General features: G+C 40.2%; 1 protein-coding gene across 2 annotated transcripts in view; it reads left to right on the top strand.

Moving 5' to 3' along the window:
- The window catches only part of RASGEF1B (RasGEF domain family member 1B), a 43,712-nt gene that overhangs the window by 7,810 nt on the left and 14,662 nt on the right, over window positions 1-21,240 (top strand). The window contains exons 1-7 of one of the 2 annotated variants that reach the window (XM_027854482.1): window positions 794-907; window positions 8,997-9,179; window positions 11,717-11,839; window positions 12,625-12,762; window positions 16,604-16,816; window positions 17,674-17,748; window positions 20,450-20,545. In XM_027854482.1, coding sequence (XP_027710283.1) covers window positions 842-907; window positions 8,997-9,179; window positions 11,717-11,839; window positions 12,625-12,762; window positions 16,604-16,816; window positions 17,674-17,748; window positions 20,450-20,545 — 894 coding nt within the window. In that variant the 5' untranslated portion in view covers window positions 794-841. Of the gene's footprint in view, window positions 1-793; window positions 908-8,996; window positions 9,180-11,716; window positions 11,840-12,624; window positions 12,763-16,603; window positions 16,817-17,673; window positions 17,749-20,449; window positions 20,546-21,240 lie in introns of those variants that run through there. The other variant, XM_027854483.1, reaches the window with a different exon arrangement.

Below are 21,240 nucleotides of genomic sequence, written 5' to 3'. Positions count from 1 at the left end.
ACTTTGAACCAGTAGTCTCAGTTTGCCTCATTCATGAATCTTCCATCTGGCCCTTTCTACTGGTCCCTTCTGATCTGTCTACAATGCTCAGGCAGCCAATAATTTAAAAAAAAAAAAAGCATTCCTTGGCCCCTCAGCCTTCCTCAGCTACTGTTCCTTTTCTCTCCTCTCCTTCGTGGCAATGATTGTTGAGAAAGTTGTTTATCCTTGCTGCCTCAGTTCCCTCACTGGTGACCTTTGAGAAAGCATGAATGGGAAAAACAAAAAAGCCACTTATAATGCACTTACCCTTAGGCCAGGTACAAACATTCTCTCTAGATAACAGAGCAGGAAATACCACCTCCAGGATAGATGGGTACCTCCTTGAAATCAAGTTTTCCCCTCAGGAGAGGGGGAGGGATGGTAATCCACTCAGTTTTAGAACTCTGCCCTGGAACCTTGCTGTCCTAATTAGTGGATGATGGAAAACTCACCTACCACTAAACCTACCTGGGCCCAGACCGTGCCTCACATCCAGCCCAGACTAGGCTTTACACCCATCATAGACATAATTTTTCCTGCTCTATTACCTAGGGGAAATGTTAGTATTTGACCCTTAGGAGGTGCTTAGTAAATGTTTTTTTTCTCTTCCATTTATGCTTTCTCAGAGGTCACCAATGACCTTCTTATTCATCACATTCAAAACCTTTTCCAGATCTCATTCTTCTTGACCCGTAGAGCCCAAGCTGACAAGGACCAAGATGTCCAGGAGAAAGAAGATGAACATTAGTCATCCGATCCAAATGGTCTCTTTTGATGACTACTCAGTTTCTCACTGTGAATTGGGCATTCTTCGGCATTCATGGGAGAAAGGGAACAAAGGGAAAGAATCACTCATTTTTTACTTAGCAGGAATACTCTTGATCGAGTGAGTATTTTATTCGCTACAGAATTTAACACTGTTGACTACCTCTTTCTTTTCTGTGCTCTCTCTTTCCTTGGCTTTAGAGATACCTCCATTCCCCTGGGTTTTTTTTTTAACTTCTGTATGGTTCTTCTTTCTCTCCACCAATTTACTGGCTCCTTCTTCATCCCTTAAGGTGGGCACCCCCCCAAGATTCTCCCAATGACTCCCCTTTTGTTCTTCTAAACTTTCTCTCTTGGTAACTTGGTTTACACCTACAACATTACCTGACCCTTCTGTGCAATTTCCAATTTTCCTCCCATCCAAGGTTGTGGCCCCTCTGAAATCTTATCCACAATTCCCAGATTGAGAACCTTTTTATTTGTCTTCTTGTTCTGAGTATCCATTATTCCAAACTGTGCAGTTTGTGTTTAACCTTGACCTCTGCAGGGTTCCAGACCTTCATCTCCAAATACCACTTGATCAGTAAGATCTTGATATAAAAAGCTATCTTGATACTACTCAAATATTTTGGTTAGAGGCTCTTTTTAAAAGGTAGGAATTGAGGACCAAAAGCTCTTTCAAATGAAGACTTGAGTTTATGCACACTGAGACTTTTCAGGTAAATATATTTTAAAGAGAAAAAGAAAGGGCTAGATTAGAAAATTGTGATAGTATTACAGTCAGGGGCCTTGTGGTTATGAAACACTTTGAGGTTCATAAAAGACATTCTTCAGTACATTGCTATGAGGTAGATAATTCAAGTATTATCTCCATCTTACAGATGAGCAAATTTGGGTTGGGGGTGGTCCAGCGATTTGTTCACGTTCATACTTATTGGAAAGGACAGCTTGGTGGTGCAGTAGATGGAATGCTGGGTCTGAAGTCAGGAAGACTCATCTCCCTGAGTTCAAAGCTGGCCTCAGACACTTACTAGCTGTGTGACCCTGGACAAGTCACTTTACCCTGTTTGCCTCTGTTTCTTCATCTGTAAAATGAGCTGAAGAAGAAAATGGCAAACCACTGTCAAGAAAAGCCCAAATGGGGTCACAAAGAGTTGAACATGACCGAAACGACTGAACAACAACATATATGTTGGAACTGGTATTTGAACCCGGATCTTATGATTCCACGTCCCAAGGATCTTGCTGCTAACGCACCCTGGGCAAGCATCTCATCAGAATAAATGCTCTCCAATGTTCCTTCCAGCACCAGTAGTACAGAGAAAGTATGGACAAGGTATTAAGAGATACTTTGCATCAGCCCCTGTGACTCTGTTTTCCTCATTCTCTTTTGCAATTTGAATCGCCACCTGAAACCTCCTCCTTTTCTTTCTCTACTGCACCTGCTTGACCATAAATAACATCTTAGCCAGTGATTTAGGAGAAGGCAGCTTTTCATCTTGTTCTTCAGCTTGTCTGAAGCCATTAGGCATGCCTTTCACATCAATCTGTCCTTTGAACCACAGAAAGTTTGCTTCTATCACTCCTGAGTCAATCAGGCTGAACCTAGCAAAACAGGGTCCGGGAAGGTCACCATCTATTATCTCTAGATTAGTTGTCCTTCTGAGATATTGTATCTGCCTAGGCAAGGAATTTCTCCACTAACCTTGCTATATTGCTAATAAGAAGGAAAGTTGTTTTAGTTACTGACAGGAGAGACTTACAGAAAGTTCAGGCTCTGCAGGAAGGATCTGAAAACTAGAAGAACAAGGCATGTCAGTTGATGGGGGGAAAACACAAAACAAAACAAAAACCTGTGATTTTACTTCGAAATAAAAATCTTCATCCTTCTCTCTCTATTTTCTTTGCCTCGTGGATTAAAAAAAATGTATCAATTGGCACAGTTTGGTCCTTAGATATTCTTCAGTTCCAGTCCTTCTATTGATAACCTCTCTAGTATCATAGACTTCTTTGGTAGACTGGTGAAACCTATGGAAGCCTTCTCAGAATCATGTTTTTGAATACATGAAATCCATAGGATGACAAAGGAAACCACTTATATCGAGCTAAAGATATAATTTTCCCCCTGTCCAAGGTTGTGGCTCCTCTGAAATCTTATCCACAATTCCCAGGTTGAGAACCTTTTATTTCTCTTTTTGTTCTGAGTATGCATTTGTCCCGTGTTGGATCCTTGTTCACTTCTGTTTCAAAGTGCTATTAGAAATAATATTAGCTTTTTAAAAATTTTATTAGGTTTGCTTCCATTTAATACAAATAGATGTATAAATTTTAATACCTTTGTCTAAAAAACAATCAATTCAGTGTTTCCCCTTTTTTGAACTCTATTCAACAAACCTTTCAACGTGCAGGCTTGCATGTCTCATTGCTGGATAGGGACGTGTCTTGGCACCATAAGTTTTAGTGGATTTATTAACATTCACTTTATTAACATCCCAACTTACAAATGTCCTGGAAATGTGAACAGCCAGTATTCAGTTCCAATGGGGTTCTATCTCCTGCCAAAACCCCGGAAAACAAGTGTCCTCTGAGCCCATGGGTATGTTCTTTTTCTGTTGGTGTAGGTTGTCTTTGAACCTGGGGGTGGGAAAGAGAGAGGGGTGGGGAGAAAAGATGTTTCTCTTTTTCTTTTCACTCTGTCCCTAATGAAGACCAACTATATACAGGCTTTAATAATTTAAAACTACACTAAAACTTTTGGGATATCGTGTATTATTAACATAAGTTTGACTAAATTACATGTTATATAGGGTTTTGTGGACTGACTTGTGAAGTTAAAAACCACTTGAAAATGGACTCTGGGTTTTAAGTTGTTTACAGTCTTTTGGAACACAATCCATTTGTTTGTAAGTCATTTGGGGACTAAATGTACAAGAACTAGCCTCCAGGGTAATCACATTGGAAGTAAACTGAATAAAAGATTTTCTTTTGTTATTTGTACAGTACAAATTCTCACTGTCTCTAGGAAAGTAGATTGAGTGTTGAGCAATTGTGGAAAATGAGAATTTAACTTGATACTTTGGTCCTGTCTTCAAGACCAGGAGTTATAACCTGGGATCCACAGACTCCTTGGGGATTCATGAATGGATTTCAGAAAACTCTATGAGCTTGGAACTTTTAATATACTGATAACTATATTTAAATATAATTGTTTCCTCTGTAATCCTATTATTTTCTTTAAAACATTATTCTAAGAAGGGCTTCACCAGACTTAACAAAGGTGTCCATGACCCAAAAAGTTAGGAATTCCTGATTTAATCTGAGAGGTTAGATTTTTACTGTAGGGGGAAAAGAATTAAATTTTTACTCAGGTGGGGATTGCCAAAGTTAGGAGAAGAAGTAGCCATATTGAAGACAGACTAGGGGTAGAGAGGGATAGGAGTTGAAAAGTTAAACATAGAGGATAAAGAGTTTTGGAGGATGAAGAAGTGAACCCACAAATCAGAAGTGATGAGAAAGAGAAAGGAGTCTAGACTCTCAGGGTACTTACTAGTCTTGTTACAATGGATACATTCTGGAGACTAAAGAAAGTACACAAAGTATTCTTAAGGATATATCTGTGCTAACCTTGTGACAATCCTAATTGCCAGTCCTAATGTACTCTGTGCCTGAAAACTTAAACCACACGAGCCAACATACAAGATTTTTCCAAGGCCACACACAACCACAGGAGAAACCAGACCAGAACTCTACAGGGATATATTGTTATAGGATAAAAGGGTCTCATCTAGTTATCCTTGCCTTCTTGTCATCACCGTAACAGTTCTGCTAAAATATAAAATATATAAAATATAAAAACTTGGAGGAAGTTCCTATACCAGTGAAATCACAAGTCCTTTTCCTCTCACCATAAAAAAGGGGGAGGGGGCGGGAGAATAATATGCCTACCATAGAGCTAGTGATCCAAATAACATTTAATTCATTGACCTTTAATGAATGTATTCATGTGCTTGCTTTTTACTAAAGAAAATTTTGGTTCTTGATTTATTTTGATACCCTGAAATTAATATGAACTATAAGTTAAAGCAGTGTTATACCTAAGTATTTCTTTTAAACCTGTAACTTTAAGGAAAAGTAGATTTTAAAAAATTCTTTCAGTAATCCCTTTCCTAATGAAAGCTGTCCTTTATAGTTTTAGGGTAGGCTATAAGGGTGTCATACCTACTAGAAGTGTTATTTTTGATTCTTTGAACATTAATATATTCTTTAAATATAAATTCCTTAAGCAGTAGAATATCTATTTGTAAACCAGTGCCAGGCTGGTGTGTAAGCTCTTAAATAATACATCTAAGTTTTGTGAGTCTGGATCCATGGCAGGAAGAAAAAGACTTTATCAAGGTGTCCACTGTCCAAGATTAGCTAGGTGGCTCAGTGGGTAGTGCCTTGAGTTCAAATCTAGCCACAGATATTTACTAGCTGTGTGACTCTAGGCAAATCACTTAGCCTCAGTTTACCTAAGTTTCCTCATCTGTGAAATGAGGAAAATAATAATACCTACTTCCCAGGATTGTTAAGAGAATCAAATAGTTGTAAAGTGCTTAGCACAGTTACTGACGTAAATGCTATATAAATGTTAGCTGTTATTATTAGCTCCCATTCACACTGTTTATATTCTGTAAGTATGTTGCTTTACAGGTTGTCTGCCCGCATCAGGCTGTAGACTACTTGAGGGCAGGGACTGTGTTTTTGCCTCTTTGTGTCCTGATTGCTTAGCACAGTGCCTGACACATAGTAAGCACTTAACAAATGCTTACCTGACTGAATGTTGCTGTTGGCAAAGTTAATAAAACAGCCTTTGATGGTCACTGCAAGTCAAGGAATCCTCTTAAGAAAATAGAAAAATTCTCTATCATACATTTTTAATAGCGTCATTCACTTAGTGCTTAACACTGCACTAAGGCTTTGGGAATACCCTCTAACTACAAAAGGACTGGAAGCAACCTAAGTGACCAACAATAGAAGAATTTTGAAATAATCTGTAGCACATGAATGTGATAGAATACTGTAATGCAGTTAAGGCCAACAAGCAGTCATACAAAAACCCTAAAAGACTGATGGAAAAAAAGCAGGACCATAGGAATGGTGTACACAGGAAACACTCCCAGAAGGAACTCAGCAATGGAAGAAGGGGGCCAGCATGGTAGAGGGATATTCCAGGGTGAGAAGGCAGCTGAGTCATGGTGGTGAAGCCCAGGATGGCCAAGAGACAATAGACCTCCTTGCAAGTCTTCGAACATAGGTCAACTTAGCACTTTGTGTATGGATTAGGCAAGAGGGCCACCGAAATCCCTTCAGTTCTGTGGTCCTCCTCTCTAGACAGCTGATTATTAATAGCACTTAAGGCTTAAAACCATCAGAAGTCAACTGTAGATAAGAGGAGATTCTACCAGCGACTCTACCAGTTAGGAAGAAACTGAGATCTCTTGTCACCTTTCCTAAATCTTCTGGCTATCCCTCCCTGTGTAAGGATAGAGCCAGTTGCCTAGGGCTTTGAGTTTCTCAAAGGATAAGGGCAGTATTTCTTCCAGATTATTCCTAAAAGAGAGGACAGAAAGGATCACACGATTCAATCTCTTGATTTAGTGCATAGAGTTTTTATTCTTTGCTCAGTCTACCTAATATAGTTAGGATGTTCTCTTTCTCACCTCTGCTTCCTAAAATCTGTACTTTCTTTCAAAGCTCAGGGCAAATACCTCCTTGTACATGAGGCCTGTCCCAATCCACCCCAGCCCCCCAGCTGCTAGCATTTCCACTGAAATTATCTTGTACATATTTTTAATATAACAATAATTGAAAATATTAACAAATATCATTTGTTAATAATACATGATCATATATATAATTATATTATACCATACTATAATATCTGTGAGCATGTATTTATTATATAATAATATAATAATAATAGCATTTATGTAGTACATATGGCATTGATATCAAACTCAAATAGAAACAGTATCTACCAAACCATACATAAAGATCTCTTCGGGCTACGTATTGACTTAGAAAACCACATAATAACATTATATATATTCTATTATATTTTCTTTGTTTATTAAATATTTATTTCTGAAATCAAACATATTTATTAAATATTTCCCAATTCCATTTTAATCTGATTTAGGAGGGAGTGTTCGGGGGGCTGAATATTTAAGGGGTGTGTGTGTGTGTGTGTGTGTGTATGTGTATGTATACACCTATTTTCTCCTCCAGTAGAAGTTAAAGGCTGGGACTGTATCATTTTTGTCTTAGGACAGTGCCTGGGCTATAATAGGCACTTAATAAATGCTTTTAGATTGATTCATCTGAAATGGCTTTCCTTGAAGGCACAGAATATGCTGAAATGTTAGATCCCATGGGTCAATACTAAGTAACCGTGGCTCCTATATACACCTGGTAATTTGAACAGAAAAGAGTTATTTAGGTGGGCAGTAGTGGAGAGTACCTATATAGTCCATTTAAGTGAGGTTCCCGAGACCCACCCATCCTGCCCATCCACGGGATCTGAGGTTAGATTTCAGAGTCTATGAACCTGAATTGGGAAACATTTACATCTTTATTTTCCCTAATCTTGGGTTTCCTTTGTCATCCTCTCTGCTTTAGTTTATACATTTAAAAACATTATTTTGAGAAGAGCTCCATGGGCCTCTCCAGAGTGCCAAGGTGGGGGGGGGGGTTCCCCATCACACAAAAAGGTTAAGAACCTTTGGGCTGAGGGTGGTATTTGTGTGCTTTGAATTCCTTGTGGTTTCAAATCCTTCAGCTGTTAGAATCATCCCCAGCTGTCCCAACAATGATGACCCAGACCATGCCTCCTCCGTGTGGGGAAATTCTTAGCCGTGGCTTGCCTCCTGTCGGTGGCCAATTATCTCCTGTTGAGTTCCTCCCTCACCCTAGATAGTGGATGGCCGGCAAGGACAAAGAGCTGAATTTTGGGTCTGTTTTTGCTTTTGCTTTATTTTTGTCAAAGGAAAAGCATGAGGCCTGATCCTAATGGACGCTTTCATCTGCCGGGTAGGCCACAGAGAAAAGAAGCCCTTTGCTGCCTGGCCTTGCCCTCCTGTGGCACGTGGTCTCATCACTCTATGCTCTTTACCACCCTCAGCCCCCATTTTCTTCTCTGTAGGGAATCAAACTCAGCTTGAACAGATGCAAGGAGTGAATTTTCAGACAAAGTCTCTTGACTGTTCTCCATTTTGATGCAAATATATTTTGGCATCTTGAAAGGAGGCATTAGTACAGGTTGTGTTATCACTGGAGCAGCACCCCCCCCCCCCCCCCTTTTCCCCCCCCCCCCCCCTCCTGGGCCCTGCCTGGCTCAGCTCTGGAGGACAGCTTTCCCGACATTGTTTACCTACTCAATCGCCTGGTCTTGTGCAGCTTTGAATGTCTCCATTGTCCAGGCCTGCTGCCAGGAGTAGGGAGTCTGTGCTCTCTTTGGGCAGGGCATTATGTCCTAGGAATCTAACTAATAACTTAATAGCCCTAATTCTCCCCGAGCTTACTCTGAAACGTGCTTTGTGAGTTTCCAGGCACACAGATGGAGGGAAGCTACTTATCTCAAAGATGTCACATTACGACTTGTTCCTAAAATAAGATGCCTTCATAGACTGGTGTTGACTGAGGACTGTGGCTTTAAAGAGAGTTTCTTCCCAATAGGATTTGACACAAAGGAGGAAAAATCAGCAGCATCTGGTCTTCCAATGAAGACCAGGGGCATTAAATCTTTTTACTGCTAGACATGTAGCATCTGCCCCACTGCAGGCATGGACAAATTCATTTTCTCAACTTAGTCTTTTTTTTTTAACCAACTAATTTGCCCAAGCAAATAGAAACTGAGAGAATCATTTTAATTGATTTTTTTTTAGAATTGAACTTCACGGCTGGGAATATACATTTAAATTGGCATTTGTCCCATTGGATTAAATAAGTGTTTTCTTGTATTTGATTTAGTGAGTTCCAGTTACCAAGCGTATTTATGGTTTGTTTTTAATAAACTAGAGAAAAATGTGTTACCTTCCTCGTTCCAGTTCCTTGACAAACTTGAAACTCGTCTTTGGAAATGCTTTCTCCCTCCCTCCTGTTATTCATTCCATACAAAGGGTTGTTTTCTCTTTATGGCACGGTACTGATGGTTGTCTATTTTCCCTCAGGAAAACATGCCTCAGACTCCTCCCTTTGCCGTGATGTTTGACAGCAACGGATATAACCGGCCCCTGTATCAGTCCAAAGAAGATAACTGTGAAGGATTGTATTACCATGACAACAACTTGCTATCAGGATCCCTGGAAGCCCTTATCCAGCACTTAGTGCCCAGTATAGACTATTATCCTGATGTGAGTATCTAAATGCACCTTCCTCTTCCACCCCTCCCTCAAAGATGGGGCACAGATGTCGTAGAACTTGTATCCCCATGACACATATGCCAATTGAGAACCCACATTCATTCCTGATAATCTAATTCAATACCTTGAGGCTAAGTTGGGCAGTAATATATGTATTTGACTTATTTTTTTAAAATTGTATTATTTCATTTTAAAAATTATTCATTATTCAAAAATATTCACTTTCATCCCTCCCGCCTTCCCTTACCCACAAGAAAGAAACGAAGAGCCCTTGAATCACAAAAGTACAATAAAGCAAAACATTTTCCCCATGGGTCACGTCTAAAAATACAGTGTTATTCTCCATATTAATCCTATCATCTCACTGTCAAGAGGTGGTACTGTTGTTTATCAGTCTCTGGAATCATGATTGATCATGTAAGATTGATCAATATTCTTAAGTCTTTCAAGATGGTTGATTTTTATCATATTAAGGTTATAATATAAAGTGTTCTGGTTTTGCTCATTTCATCCTGTATTAGTTCACCTAAGTCTTTCCATGTCACTTTGAAGCTGTCTTTTTCTTCATTTCTTCTAGCACAGCAAAATTTTCACAGATGTCGCTGTATTTCCAATTTGAGCCTATAAAAGACCCCTAGTCCTATTATCTAGCAAATATAAGCTCTTCCTGACTCAAGTACATACATGGTTGGTCCTTGTACATTCTCTCCCATAGGACTTTTGGGCCTAGACCTGTGATGTCGTTGTTATAGGGAACTTCCAGTGAGAAAGCCCTATCCATGGACAAAGCATCTTAGAGAGGCTTGCCCCTGGGTCACACTGCTAATGTGTGTTAGAGATGGGTGGGATTTGAATCCAAGTCTTCCTAGTTCCAAGATTGTCTCTCTCTCTTCACACCTCTACACTTACTGCCTCTCCATAGGATTACTACCCTTTAATCATAAGATTATTGCCTTCGGATTATTAATCATAAGATTATTACCATTGGATTATTGATCATTGGATTATTACTGTTGGATTATTACCATTTAATCATTTCCATTCAGGAAGTCCTAGCATTACAACACTCATGTATGGAATGTCATAGATATGTATGTGCTTGAAGACCGGGGTAGAATGGGCCATATGAAAAGATGGCGGCTTTTAGCATTTAAAAGGTTTCAGGCTGAAGCCATACCTCATCGGGGTTGTATTGATATTTGGCCATTGGACAGCTTTTTTCTCAGGCCCTCTCATTTTTTAGAATCATCCTCAGAACTGGGATGACTTGCTGAGCAAGTCTTTGTATGTTGTGGGAGTGAGTGTTTGGGCAAGGAGAGGCAGGGTTGAGAAGTCCTCATAAAAATACCCACCCACCCCACGTCTTGGTCATTTTCATTGCTTCTTAAAATGTCATAATCCCTGACAAAAGATTCAGTGAAAAGAATAGCCTTTTTTCCCATAATGATTATTACTAAGCTATGTATGTATATGACTTCTTATAAGGTCTTTTCAGAAATAATACCACATGGTTACTTATTATCAAAAGTAAGAGGGATTTCTTGTTCAATTCCTTAATTGTTTATGAGTTGCTTGGGGAAAAAATGAAACTCTGTGGGGTTCCTTGGTTCAGAGAAATTCTGAAAGGACTGTAACAAATAGTCCTTGCCTCAATTACTGGCTTCTCAGGAGACAAGAGTTTACAGCAAAGCGTATAGTGGTATATTGTACTCAATCAAACTCAGTTCCTGAGCAAACAAATGGATTACTTGAAAGCTCTGCTTTCAAATGGTCTGGCTCAAACATTCCTGTCAGTGTACTGTTCAGAGGGTGTGTTGTTTTCTCTTAAGTTTATGAGGAATTAACATGTTATATGATTATAGAAAAAGCTCTTGGTCCATCTTGGATTGGATTTTTCTTTGAGACAAGTTTGGTGACTTTGGGGAAATGGATAAGATATCACCTTGCCCATTCTCACCGATCTTCAAGGCCAGGTACAAATGTCTTCTGGGTAACCTTTGGAGCCAAGCTGGATCTCAACTCCCCCCTCCCTTTTGAACATGATGAGGGATCAGTCAAGCGTGCATTTGTTAATCACCTACTATGTACCAAGTAGTGGGGCTACAAAGACAAAAGCAAAACTGTTCCTGTCCTCAGGGAGCATATATTCTATCAGGGCAATAGCCTGAACCACTTAAGTACATCTAGGAAAAGAAAATTCGGTGTTTAAACACAGGCCTTAGGGTGTGTTGAGATCTAATTTAGCTGTAATAGAACACTTAATTCCATCCTGCACAGTACCTCTTATACCAGCTTTGACTCTATAGTTAAAAATACATACATATATACTATTATATTACAATGTTTAAGTTATATTATTGCTATTATTTTCTATTATATATTTACATTACAATACAATGTAATATTATATACAGAGTTAATGCTGAGCTGATGATGAATTCAGTATGTGGAAGGAGGCACCTATTTTGGCAGGAGCGTGAACCTAGGATTTATATTAATTTATATTTACATTTTTCTCTTGCCCACAGAGAACATATATATTCACCTTTCTACTCAGCTCTCGTTTGTTCTTGCATCCATTTGAACTAATGGCCAAGGTTTGCCATTTGTGCGTTGAGCACCAGAGGTTAAGTGACCCCAGCCTGGACAAGGTGAGGATGCAGTCCGGAAATATTTACTCTATTTTGTTGCCATGTCCTGTTATTTTATAACTTGGCCCTTCTGAACTTTGCGGTAATAGTTCTTGAGCCAAGTAGACGTGGTATAGGATCTGTTAAAAGCAAATATTGTCTCATTCGATCCTCACAACAGCCCTGGGAGGTTGGTGCTGTTATTATCCCAATTTTACAGATGAGGAAACTGAGGCCAACTGAGGGTGGGTGACTTGCTCAGGGTCTCACAGCTAGGAAGTGTGTGAAGCTGGATTTGAACTCAGATCTTCCTGGCTTCAGGCCCAGCACTATCCACTGTTCCACCTAGATTCCCCAATTAATTAAATTAAAATTATTTAAATAGCACTTTATGTAACTAACAAAGTACTTTCTTTATAACAACCTCATGAGGTGGGTAATGCAGAAATGTTTCATACAGCTAGTAAATGGTAGATCTGAAACACGATGCAGGTACTTGGACTCAAAGTCCAGTGTTCATTACACCTCATTGGACCTTATCATGACCCTGCATAGATCATAGGGAATAGTATAAAGACCATAGAAGGAAAAAATGCCTTAGATTGTTTCTGGTGTATGCCTTAGTTTGATTATCCGTTTGACAGTGATATGGCAAAGGGAACCATGGAAACGTAGACTCAGCATTTAATTTTAGTTTCCTCTCACCTACATTCCCAGTCAACAGAATTTTTATTTATGTGATTATTCTGTGGGAGCCTTCTCTGGTGGCAGCCAGTAATGATACGGTTTTTCTTTTTTCTTTCTAGAGCCAGATTCGAAAAATCGCACCCAAAATTCTTCAGCTCCTGACTGAATGGACTGAGACATTTCCATATGATTTTCGAGATGAAAGAATGATGAGAAATTTGAAAGACCTCACCCATCGAATAGCCAGTGGCGAGGAGGTTGGTGACCTCAGTCTGTTCATTTAGCCCAGCTAGAACAGAGACATTCAGACTGTGGGAAATTATGCTGAACTAGTTGAACTAGATGAGTCATAAGGTATAGACAGGGGTGTGTTGGAGCCAAATTTTCAGTATGAGGGTTTACTCCTCAGAAATCAGGGCTTGATTTATTATTTTCTCGATTGCCTAGATTTTTAAAAAATGATGAAGAAAATATTAACAATGCAAATTAAAAGTGTGTCATGCATACATCCTCCGCCCAAGCCGGATGTTAAATATTTACTAGCTCACCCTTGGGTCTAGACTTTACAGTTCTAGAATGTTTGTCCTCTGACCCTCACTTCTTGTTTTGCTTTTGTCCAAGACTTGAAGTGTGTCAGTGTTCTGCCTTGTATATCCAGTGGAAAATGCTTACAGTATTGGGGCTGAAACTGAGATTTCATTGACATAGGGAACTCCCTAGTAAGGAAATTCTTTCTGCCATTACCGAGTTGACATCTTCTGTATAACTTACAGTTTTAAAAATTAGCCTAGACGGCTCTTCTTAAACTATGGGTCGCAATTCCACATGGAGTCGTGAAAAATTTGGCAACAGTAAAAGGTTATCTGAACGTGCAATAACCAAAAATTAATTAAAAATCAAATGCGAGGTGTTTCTAGCAGCACTTGCCTATGTTGCATTGAGCGACTTCACTACAGCCTTGGTTCTGAACACACAGCATGTGCAATTTGCACTGTGCGTGCCTTAAGGCCACGCAACATCACAAACACTGCAGAAGGCGAAAAGGGGTCATGAGTGGAAAGAGTTTAAGAAGTCCTGGTAGGCCTCTCAAAGGTTGTCAGTCAATAAAGAACATTTATTAAGTGCTTATTATGTGCCAGGCACTGTTCCTAAGTGCTGGGGATACAAAGACAGGTAAAAGGCACAGCTCCCTTCAACAGAACTTAAATAAAAGTGGAATTGATAAATATTGGGAGTAATTCAGAGTTGGATAGGGTGTGATCAGCCATAGGACAACGGTGCTGAGGAATTAAAGGAATTTCATTTTCTGAAATTTGTAACAGATTGAAAAAGAAAAAAAAAACTACCAAAACCAACCACCGTGTTGGTCTCATCTGACAGAGTATGTCTGACTTCCTGCAGTGCCTCTAACATTGACTAAATACATTTTTTATCATCTTTGCCAATATCTCCTTTTGTTTTCCCCCAATTTTTAAAAATTATATGAATTTGAATATCTGATTCAAGTATCTCTCTGGTAATCATTATGGCATGTGGCATAAAAAACTGGTCTAAAACTATTTTTTTCCTCAAACCACAATATAAATGTTACCGAAGTTCTTACCATGAGGAATTTATGTTCCTGGGTTTATCCACCACTGACTGGGTTATTGAGTTCGGCATTTTTTGCTGGTTCTTCTTCTAGTTGTTCTACTGCTTTTATTTACTATTGATTAGAGCTGAATCATATGTGGGGCAAAGGTGGATTGGGCAGAGCACCATAATTCCTGCCTCCAGCAAATTATCATTTTATAGTCTCATTATTTTCTTTCTCTGTTACCTTAGAGTCAACAAGAACAATGGCCTGGCTTTGTCCTTGTACTATCTTTGCCACTAACTATGTGATCCTAGGGATGTGCCTTTAGCTCTCCGGACGTCATTTTTCTTCATTATACAATGAGAGCTGCGACCAGATGGTTTCACAGCCTCTTTCAGCTCTAACATTCTATGCATCAGTCATTAGAAGGTGGTCTGATTTTTCCCTAGATTTTGAGGTGGGACTTCTTGCTCATCAGTGATGGGGAGCATTTTGATGACATCTCCAGGTTTACCCCAGTAGAGTCAAGCTCTACAGATTTTACTAGGACAAGTCTATATAATTGGGCTTAGTGGGGATTTTGTTCCCAAGGAGATACCTCGTAACCAAAATGTGAATTGAACTTGATATTGGGAGTTATGTGACAAACAATTCTAGATGGTAAGAGTTATCTTTATGTTATTTACCAGTTAATTACTGTCATTGACATTTAATATCTTGGAAGAAAGGAAAGTAAATGTTTGACAATTTAAAAAAAATGAACATAGAAAAACATTTAACAGTGAGTTAGGCTCTGTAGGAACAGTAATTATTCAGGAATGGAAATATAAGTGCTTTCTGGTTCTTTGTTCTCTGAGTGGCCTTTGATGACTTTCTCCATGTGTTTCACGATGCTCTTCATTTAAATTCTACTTCTCTCTAAGCAGCACATTGGTATTCTTTTACATCTTAGATCTTCATTTTACCCCCCTTGACTTGACTCTCCCTATGACCTTTCCATACAGATGAAAGATCCTGTACCTGATACTGTGAGTTCCCTTTAGGATGTGTTTACCATTCATAAGAAGTGAAGGAAGCAGTAGGAGTTATTTCTAATTGAATCCAGCTCTTTTCTTCGGGCAGTCCATTGCCTGTCCCCTGGTACACTCAGCTGATGACCTGCTGAGGAGTTGCAGTGGGCAGATTATTCAGATTCTAATTGCCATTCCATCTGGTGGTCCTAGGGAGCTATTTCTGCATATGGGCAGGGGCAGGAGGGGGAGCCAGAGAAGGGCTGAAAGGGCTGGTGGTGAATGCAATCATCTCTTAAAGAAGGTAGCAATTACCCTTCACCAAGAAAGAAGGTGAGATTGCCCTTGTACACACCCTGCCTATCTGTGACCCAAGAAGGTCCTGTCTGTGGGGAAACTTCAAAACAAACATTTTTTCGAGACAGAAAATTGAGGAGTTTTCTCAATTAAATATGGTAGCATTGCAAGGCTGGGCAGTGACTCCTCAGAGACATTAGAAAAATAATTTACATAGGCAACACTCGGTGAACATTTTTTGAATGAACAAAGACATGTAAATTGTTAGATTAAATCGGTTCCTTTAATGTGAAAACAAATTAACTTCTGTATTGAGAGGAAAATTGTCTTCTGCACCTCAGGCTAGTATATAAAAAATTCATTTTCTCTTTGTCTTGCCTTCTTTTGGCTCCTTCAGAGATGCTATGATGAGCAAAGTATCTGGTTTCAGTACGGAGATGAGCACGTCCTGGTTACTAGTCCTAAATGTCATCGGTCACCTTAGACTAGTGTTATGGGAAACTATAGATAGTCACAGTGACGAGAAGGAAATGGCAGCATTTGGTGAGATGGTCTAGCAGACATTGTTGGTTACCTAGAGTTTTCCACTTGTGACCCCTTTTTGCTTTTCAGCAGCATTTATTGGGGTTGCGTGGCCTGAGGGCATGCACAGTGCAAAGTGCACATGCTTTGTGTTCAGAACCAAGACCGCAGTGAAGTTGCGAGATACACTTTGGGCACACGCTGCCAGAAACACCTTGGATTCATTAAGGGTTTGATTTTTAATTAATTTTTGGTCGTTGCATGTTTAGAAACCTTTTACTGTTGCCAGATTTTTCCACAACCCCATATGGAATTGTGACCCACAGTTTAAGAAGCGCTGTGCCTAGAGCATACTAAGGAATGAACTCAATTTACCTGTTCCATGTGTTATGTCCTCCACATCTGGGATGGCCTAGGGAGTCCCCATTGAACAGTTCTCTGGCAGGTCTCATTGTAGACCCAGGGCCAAGGGCTGATGATGGAGAAGTTCCTTCTGCCACGTTCCTGGGGCCTTCAGCTTGAGTGAAGGTCACCAGAGAGCAGAACCAAATAAGCTCTGATGATCAGAACAAACCTTTACTATGGATGTTGCGGACCGCCATGTAGACTGTAACTTCAGCATTGAGTTTATATGATGTTTAAAAAATATCTGAAACCCTCCACAATGCTCTCTCCTCTTTTGTATCGTGGCAGACATACAGGAAGACCGTTCATCAAATGATACAGGGTCTGATCCGAAAGCTCGCTACTCTCGGCCAGTATGAGGAAGTCCTGGCAAAAATTAATGCGACATCCACAGATAGGCTTACGGTTCTGAAGTCCAAACCTCAGTCAATACAAAGAGATATAATTACCATCTGCAGTGATCCTTATACGTTGGCACAGCAGTTGACTCACATAGAGCTGGTAAGGTTGCTGCTTTCACTTGACTTTACATCCAGTCAGTCGAAAAGCTTTATTAAGTGCCTTCTAGGTGCCAGACTGTGCTGAGGGGAATGGGGGCCTCACGGTCTAATGGGATATCCACAAGTTATTATTATTTTTTTTTACTAAATCATTATGCCTTCCAGCAAACTTTCGATTATTTGTAGTAATGGTGGGAATCTGAGAGGTAGATAATCCAAAATGGTAGCCAGTCCAAAAAATCTTTTGTATTTAACCTTCATATTTTCAATTGAGAATAGGCACACCTGTCCTTCTGGGATTTCACTTCAACATCTAATCCACGAGGAACTGCAAAGTTATCCCATTTCCTTCTTTATTCCTACCCTTTGATCTAATCCCCACCATGCAGGCTGCTTCATTCCAGACCTAGAAAGCTTCTCTTTCAGACTAAGGCAAAGAACTCACTGGAGAAGAGAATTGCTTCCTTCAAAATAAGATGTTAAAATAATAGGGGAAGAGCTTTTTTCTAAGGGCAACTTGAAAAACAGTATAGTTTCCAAGAGTCAATGCTTTTATTTTTGGACCAGATATGGTACTGGTATAGGGAGCTTCCAAGTAAGGAAATTCCCTCTACTAAACTAAATCTGCACCCACACTGCAACCTGTGATCTTAGAAAATTGTGCAGGGGGTGGGGTGGCCCTAAGTGATTTGCCTAGGATGACTCTTCCGTATGTGCCAGAGACAGGACTTCACCCCAAGTCGTCCTGATTCCAAGGCCAGCTCTCTATCTACTAGGACACATTGCCTCTCCTGTTTAATTATATAGTTGGGGAAATTGCTGGTTCACCGTGGTTTGTTTTGTTTTTAAAATTTTCAGGAGAGGCTCAATTATATTGGACCAGAAGAATTTGTCCAAGCATTTTTGCAGAAGGACCCTTTGGACAATGACAAGGTAAAAAGCCATTGCAATGACTCTTTTAGAAGCTAAAGTTACATCTGTAAGCCTACTGTACCAAACCCTATAAAATAGAATCGGGAGGGAATTCTTGGGATTTCTAGAAACTTCCACACCTCGGTTTTGTGTGAACAAGTTTAATGCACAAGATTTGTTTTGTTTTTTAATTTGTGGCAGTCGGGGCTTCTCCCAAGTGTCTCAGCCCATCATTTATTTATTTATTTATTTGTTTGTTTGTTTGTTTGTTTGTTTGTTTATTTTTCCCTCTTTCTCCTTTCTGGGAAACTTTGGTAATAAGAACTTTAGATTTTGGTGCTTGGTTTTGATGGAGGTGAATGTCATGGTTTTAGCAGCTATTGTTAGAAAACAGAAGATCACCGTTTGATCCAGTTACAAGGATAGCATAGGGATGTTCACCAGGCTGACAAAAAGCTGTTAGAAATGGTTTTTTTCTTCCCCTAAGATGCAGTGAGATCTCCCTGATAAACAATTTCTTTATTATCAGGGTGAAGCCAGCAGACATATAAAGTTTTCAAATACCTCTCTCTCTAAAAGTAACCCCACTGGAAATCTACAGGACGCATTTTTGCCCTTCGGACGGTGCAGACATTCCGAACTCTCCTAGAAATCCCCGTCCTGTGGCAGCAAGGACAACAGCTGCTTTCTGTCCTTACAATTCCCCTCAGTACTGGAGCTAAAGATCAGATTCTCCCATGAAAGACTAACAGGGGACTTGTCAGAGGAAAAACAAAGAATAGTTAACCTGCTTTGGAATTTTGCTTTTGAGCTAAGTGCCATGTGGTCTCCAATGATTGTTTGGTGAAGGCTTTTCTTTACAACCTTAGAGATCACAAATTCCACATTCCCGTGCCTCCCTCACACCCACCCAACTTGCCATGTGCACAATTCATTAACATTTTATACAAGGTGTCCCAAAAGTCTTGGTGCAGGTTTAATCTATTAAAAGTTACTAGCTTAAAGTATGGACCCCCACCCCCATCCCCTTTAATAATTTTAAGCCATTAAAACTTAAAACTGCACTAAGACTTTTGGGACACCCCATGTATTCATTGCTTCCCACATGCAAGGCACTGGGCATATAAGAAACTGCTTCACTTTTGATTGAATCCCATGGACTAAGAGGACATTGAGAACCTCGTAGTGATGACAGTGAGAGGTATCATGGGACAGTGGAAAGAACATGTGTTTAGGGGGCAGACAGCCTGGATCAGATCTCACCTCTGTCACCCATTGCCTCTGTGGCCTTGGGCAAAACCATTTAACATCTGGGAGCCTTTAGTTTCTTTCTATGTAAAATAAGAGGGTTGGATTAGATGGCTTCTCAGGCTTCTTTGAGTTCTCTATGAACTGATGAACCCAAGGACACTCTGCAAACATTTATTGAGTGCCTGCTGTGTGCTAAACATTATGTTATTTACTGGGGAAACATTAAAAATGAAATGCTCACTGCCCTCAGGGAGATATAACAACCTCTACACAGACAAGTAAATTTAAGGTGGGTGAGAACATTAACAGCCGGGGAGGGGTTGGGCAGAGATCCTTGATTTTATTTGCCATTTGCACTTTATTTCCCCCAGTAGAATGTGAGTCTTTGACTCACCGCAGGGACTGTTTTTGCACTTTTAAAAATTTATCATTGTGCTGGGTGCTTACTAAGGATTCAACAAGTGTTTATTGATTTTTTTGGATTCATATGATCATAGATTCAGAATTAGAAGGGTCCCAAGAATGAGGTTTCTTGAGGAGTTCTGTGAACTTCAAATGGGAAAAACAGTTACGTCTTCATGCTCACTAACCTCTAATTGAGATTGAGCACTCCTGTCACTTATTTAACAACATAGTCCGAGAAGTCCATTGGCTTCACCGGACTTCCAAAATGGGGGGGACTGGGGATAGAGGGGAGTGACCCAAACCTGCAAGGATGATACTACAGGTCTTATTGTCATTTTATAAATGAGAAAAGTTAAGTCAATTACCCACATAGACACGAAATGTTGGGTGGGATTTGAACTTATATCTCATGACTCTAAGCTGCCATTTTGATGCTTAATTTTAGGAGAAAGGGTTCTAGTCCTTTCAGCCCCACTCATTGTGGTGGTGCCATTTTGTTGCCCTCACCCTGAAGATCAGGGTCATGGTAGAACATGTTGGCTCCAACTCCTTAAATCCGAGGTATAAAGGCTTAAGACATCAGTGAAAGAATGACTCCGTCCAGTCCCAAGTCACTCATTCCGGGATCTGGGAGACAGGGCACCTGAATGAATACATAAGAGTGAGCAAATATATCAGGACCTCTAGGAACCCTTATGATGGGGATCTTATGTGATCCCTGAGGCAGAGGCAAAGGCGTGCCCTTGCAAAAGTAGAGTCAATTGTTTTCATAACAAGCATTCATGCCTGAGAAATCAGCAATCATTACAAATCAAGACCTGCTTATCGTTTTGTTGGTGGTCTAGACATAAGGAAGTGGGGGGGAAAATTTTAATAATGGACATCAAAGCCAAAAAGTGTCATGCGTGCTTTTTTTTTTCTCTAGAGATCTAGTTGTTAAACTTTTACCAGCACACCCCTAAGTAGAGGCAAAATGTGATTTCCTCCAGGTTTTCTGATTTTAACCTTTCCTTTTGTCTTATAATTAGTTATAATAACTTCTGTTCTTTTTCTTGGGTTTCTTCAGAATTGTTATGATGAGCCAAAAAAGACACGAAACCTTGAAGCTTACGTGGAATGGTTTAATCGACTCAGCTACTTGGTTGCCACTGAAATCTGCATGGTGAGGGAATGGATCCTGTCTTGTTCTCTAAAAGCTAGCCTCATTGACCTTCTCAGTAGTCAGTGTTGGCCTTCCATCCATCCTCTGGTAGGCCTGCTCAGTAATCATTGCATTAGGCTTCCATCCATCCTCTGGTAGGCCGGCTCAGTAATCATTGCATTGGGCTTCCATCCATCCTCTGGTAGGCCGGCTCAGTAATCATTGCATTGGGCTTCCAACCGTCCACCGGTAGGTTTACTCAGTAATCATTGCATTGGGCTTCCATCCATCCTCTGGTAGGCCTGCTCAGTAATCATTGCATTGGCCTTCCATCCATCCTCTGGTAGACCTGCTCAGTAATCATTGCATTGGCCTTCCATCCATCCTCTGGTAGGCCTGCTCAGTAATCATTGCATTGGGCTTCCATCCATCCTCTGGTAGACCTGCTCAATAATCATTGCATTGGGCTTCCATCCATCCTCTGGTAGGTTTACTCAGTAATCATTGCATCGGGCTTCCATCCGTCCTCTGGTAGGTTTACTCAGTAATCATTGCATCGGGCTTCCATCCATCCTCTGGTAGGCCGGCTCAGTAATCATTGCATTGGGCTTCCATCCATCCTCTGGTAGGCCAGCTCAGTAATCATTGCATTGGGCTTCCAACCGTCCACCGGTAGGTTTACTCAGTAATCATTGCATTGGGCTTCCATCCATCCT

Source organism: Vombatus ursinus, unplaced genomic scaffold (genome assembly GCF_900497805.2).
Source record: "Vombatus ursinus unplaced genomic scaffold, bare-nosed wombat genome assembly UNPS02010461.1, whole genome shotgun sequence".
In the NCBI taxonomy this organism is placed as follows: domain Eukaryota; kingdom Metazoa; phylum Chordata; class Mammalia; order Diprotodontia; family Vombatidae; genus Vombatus; species Vombatus ursinus.
This window is presented reverse-complemented; position numbering and strand designations above follow the sequence as displayed.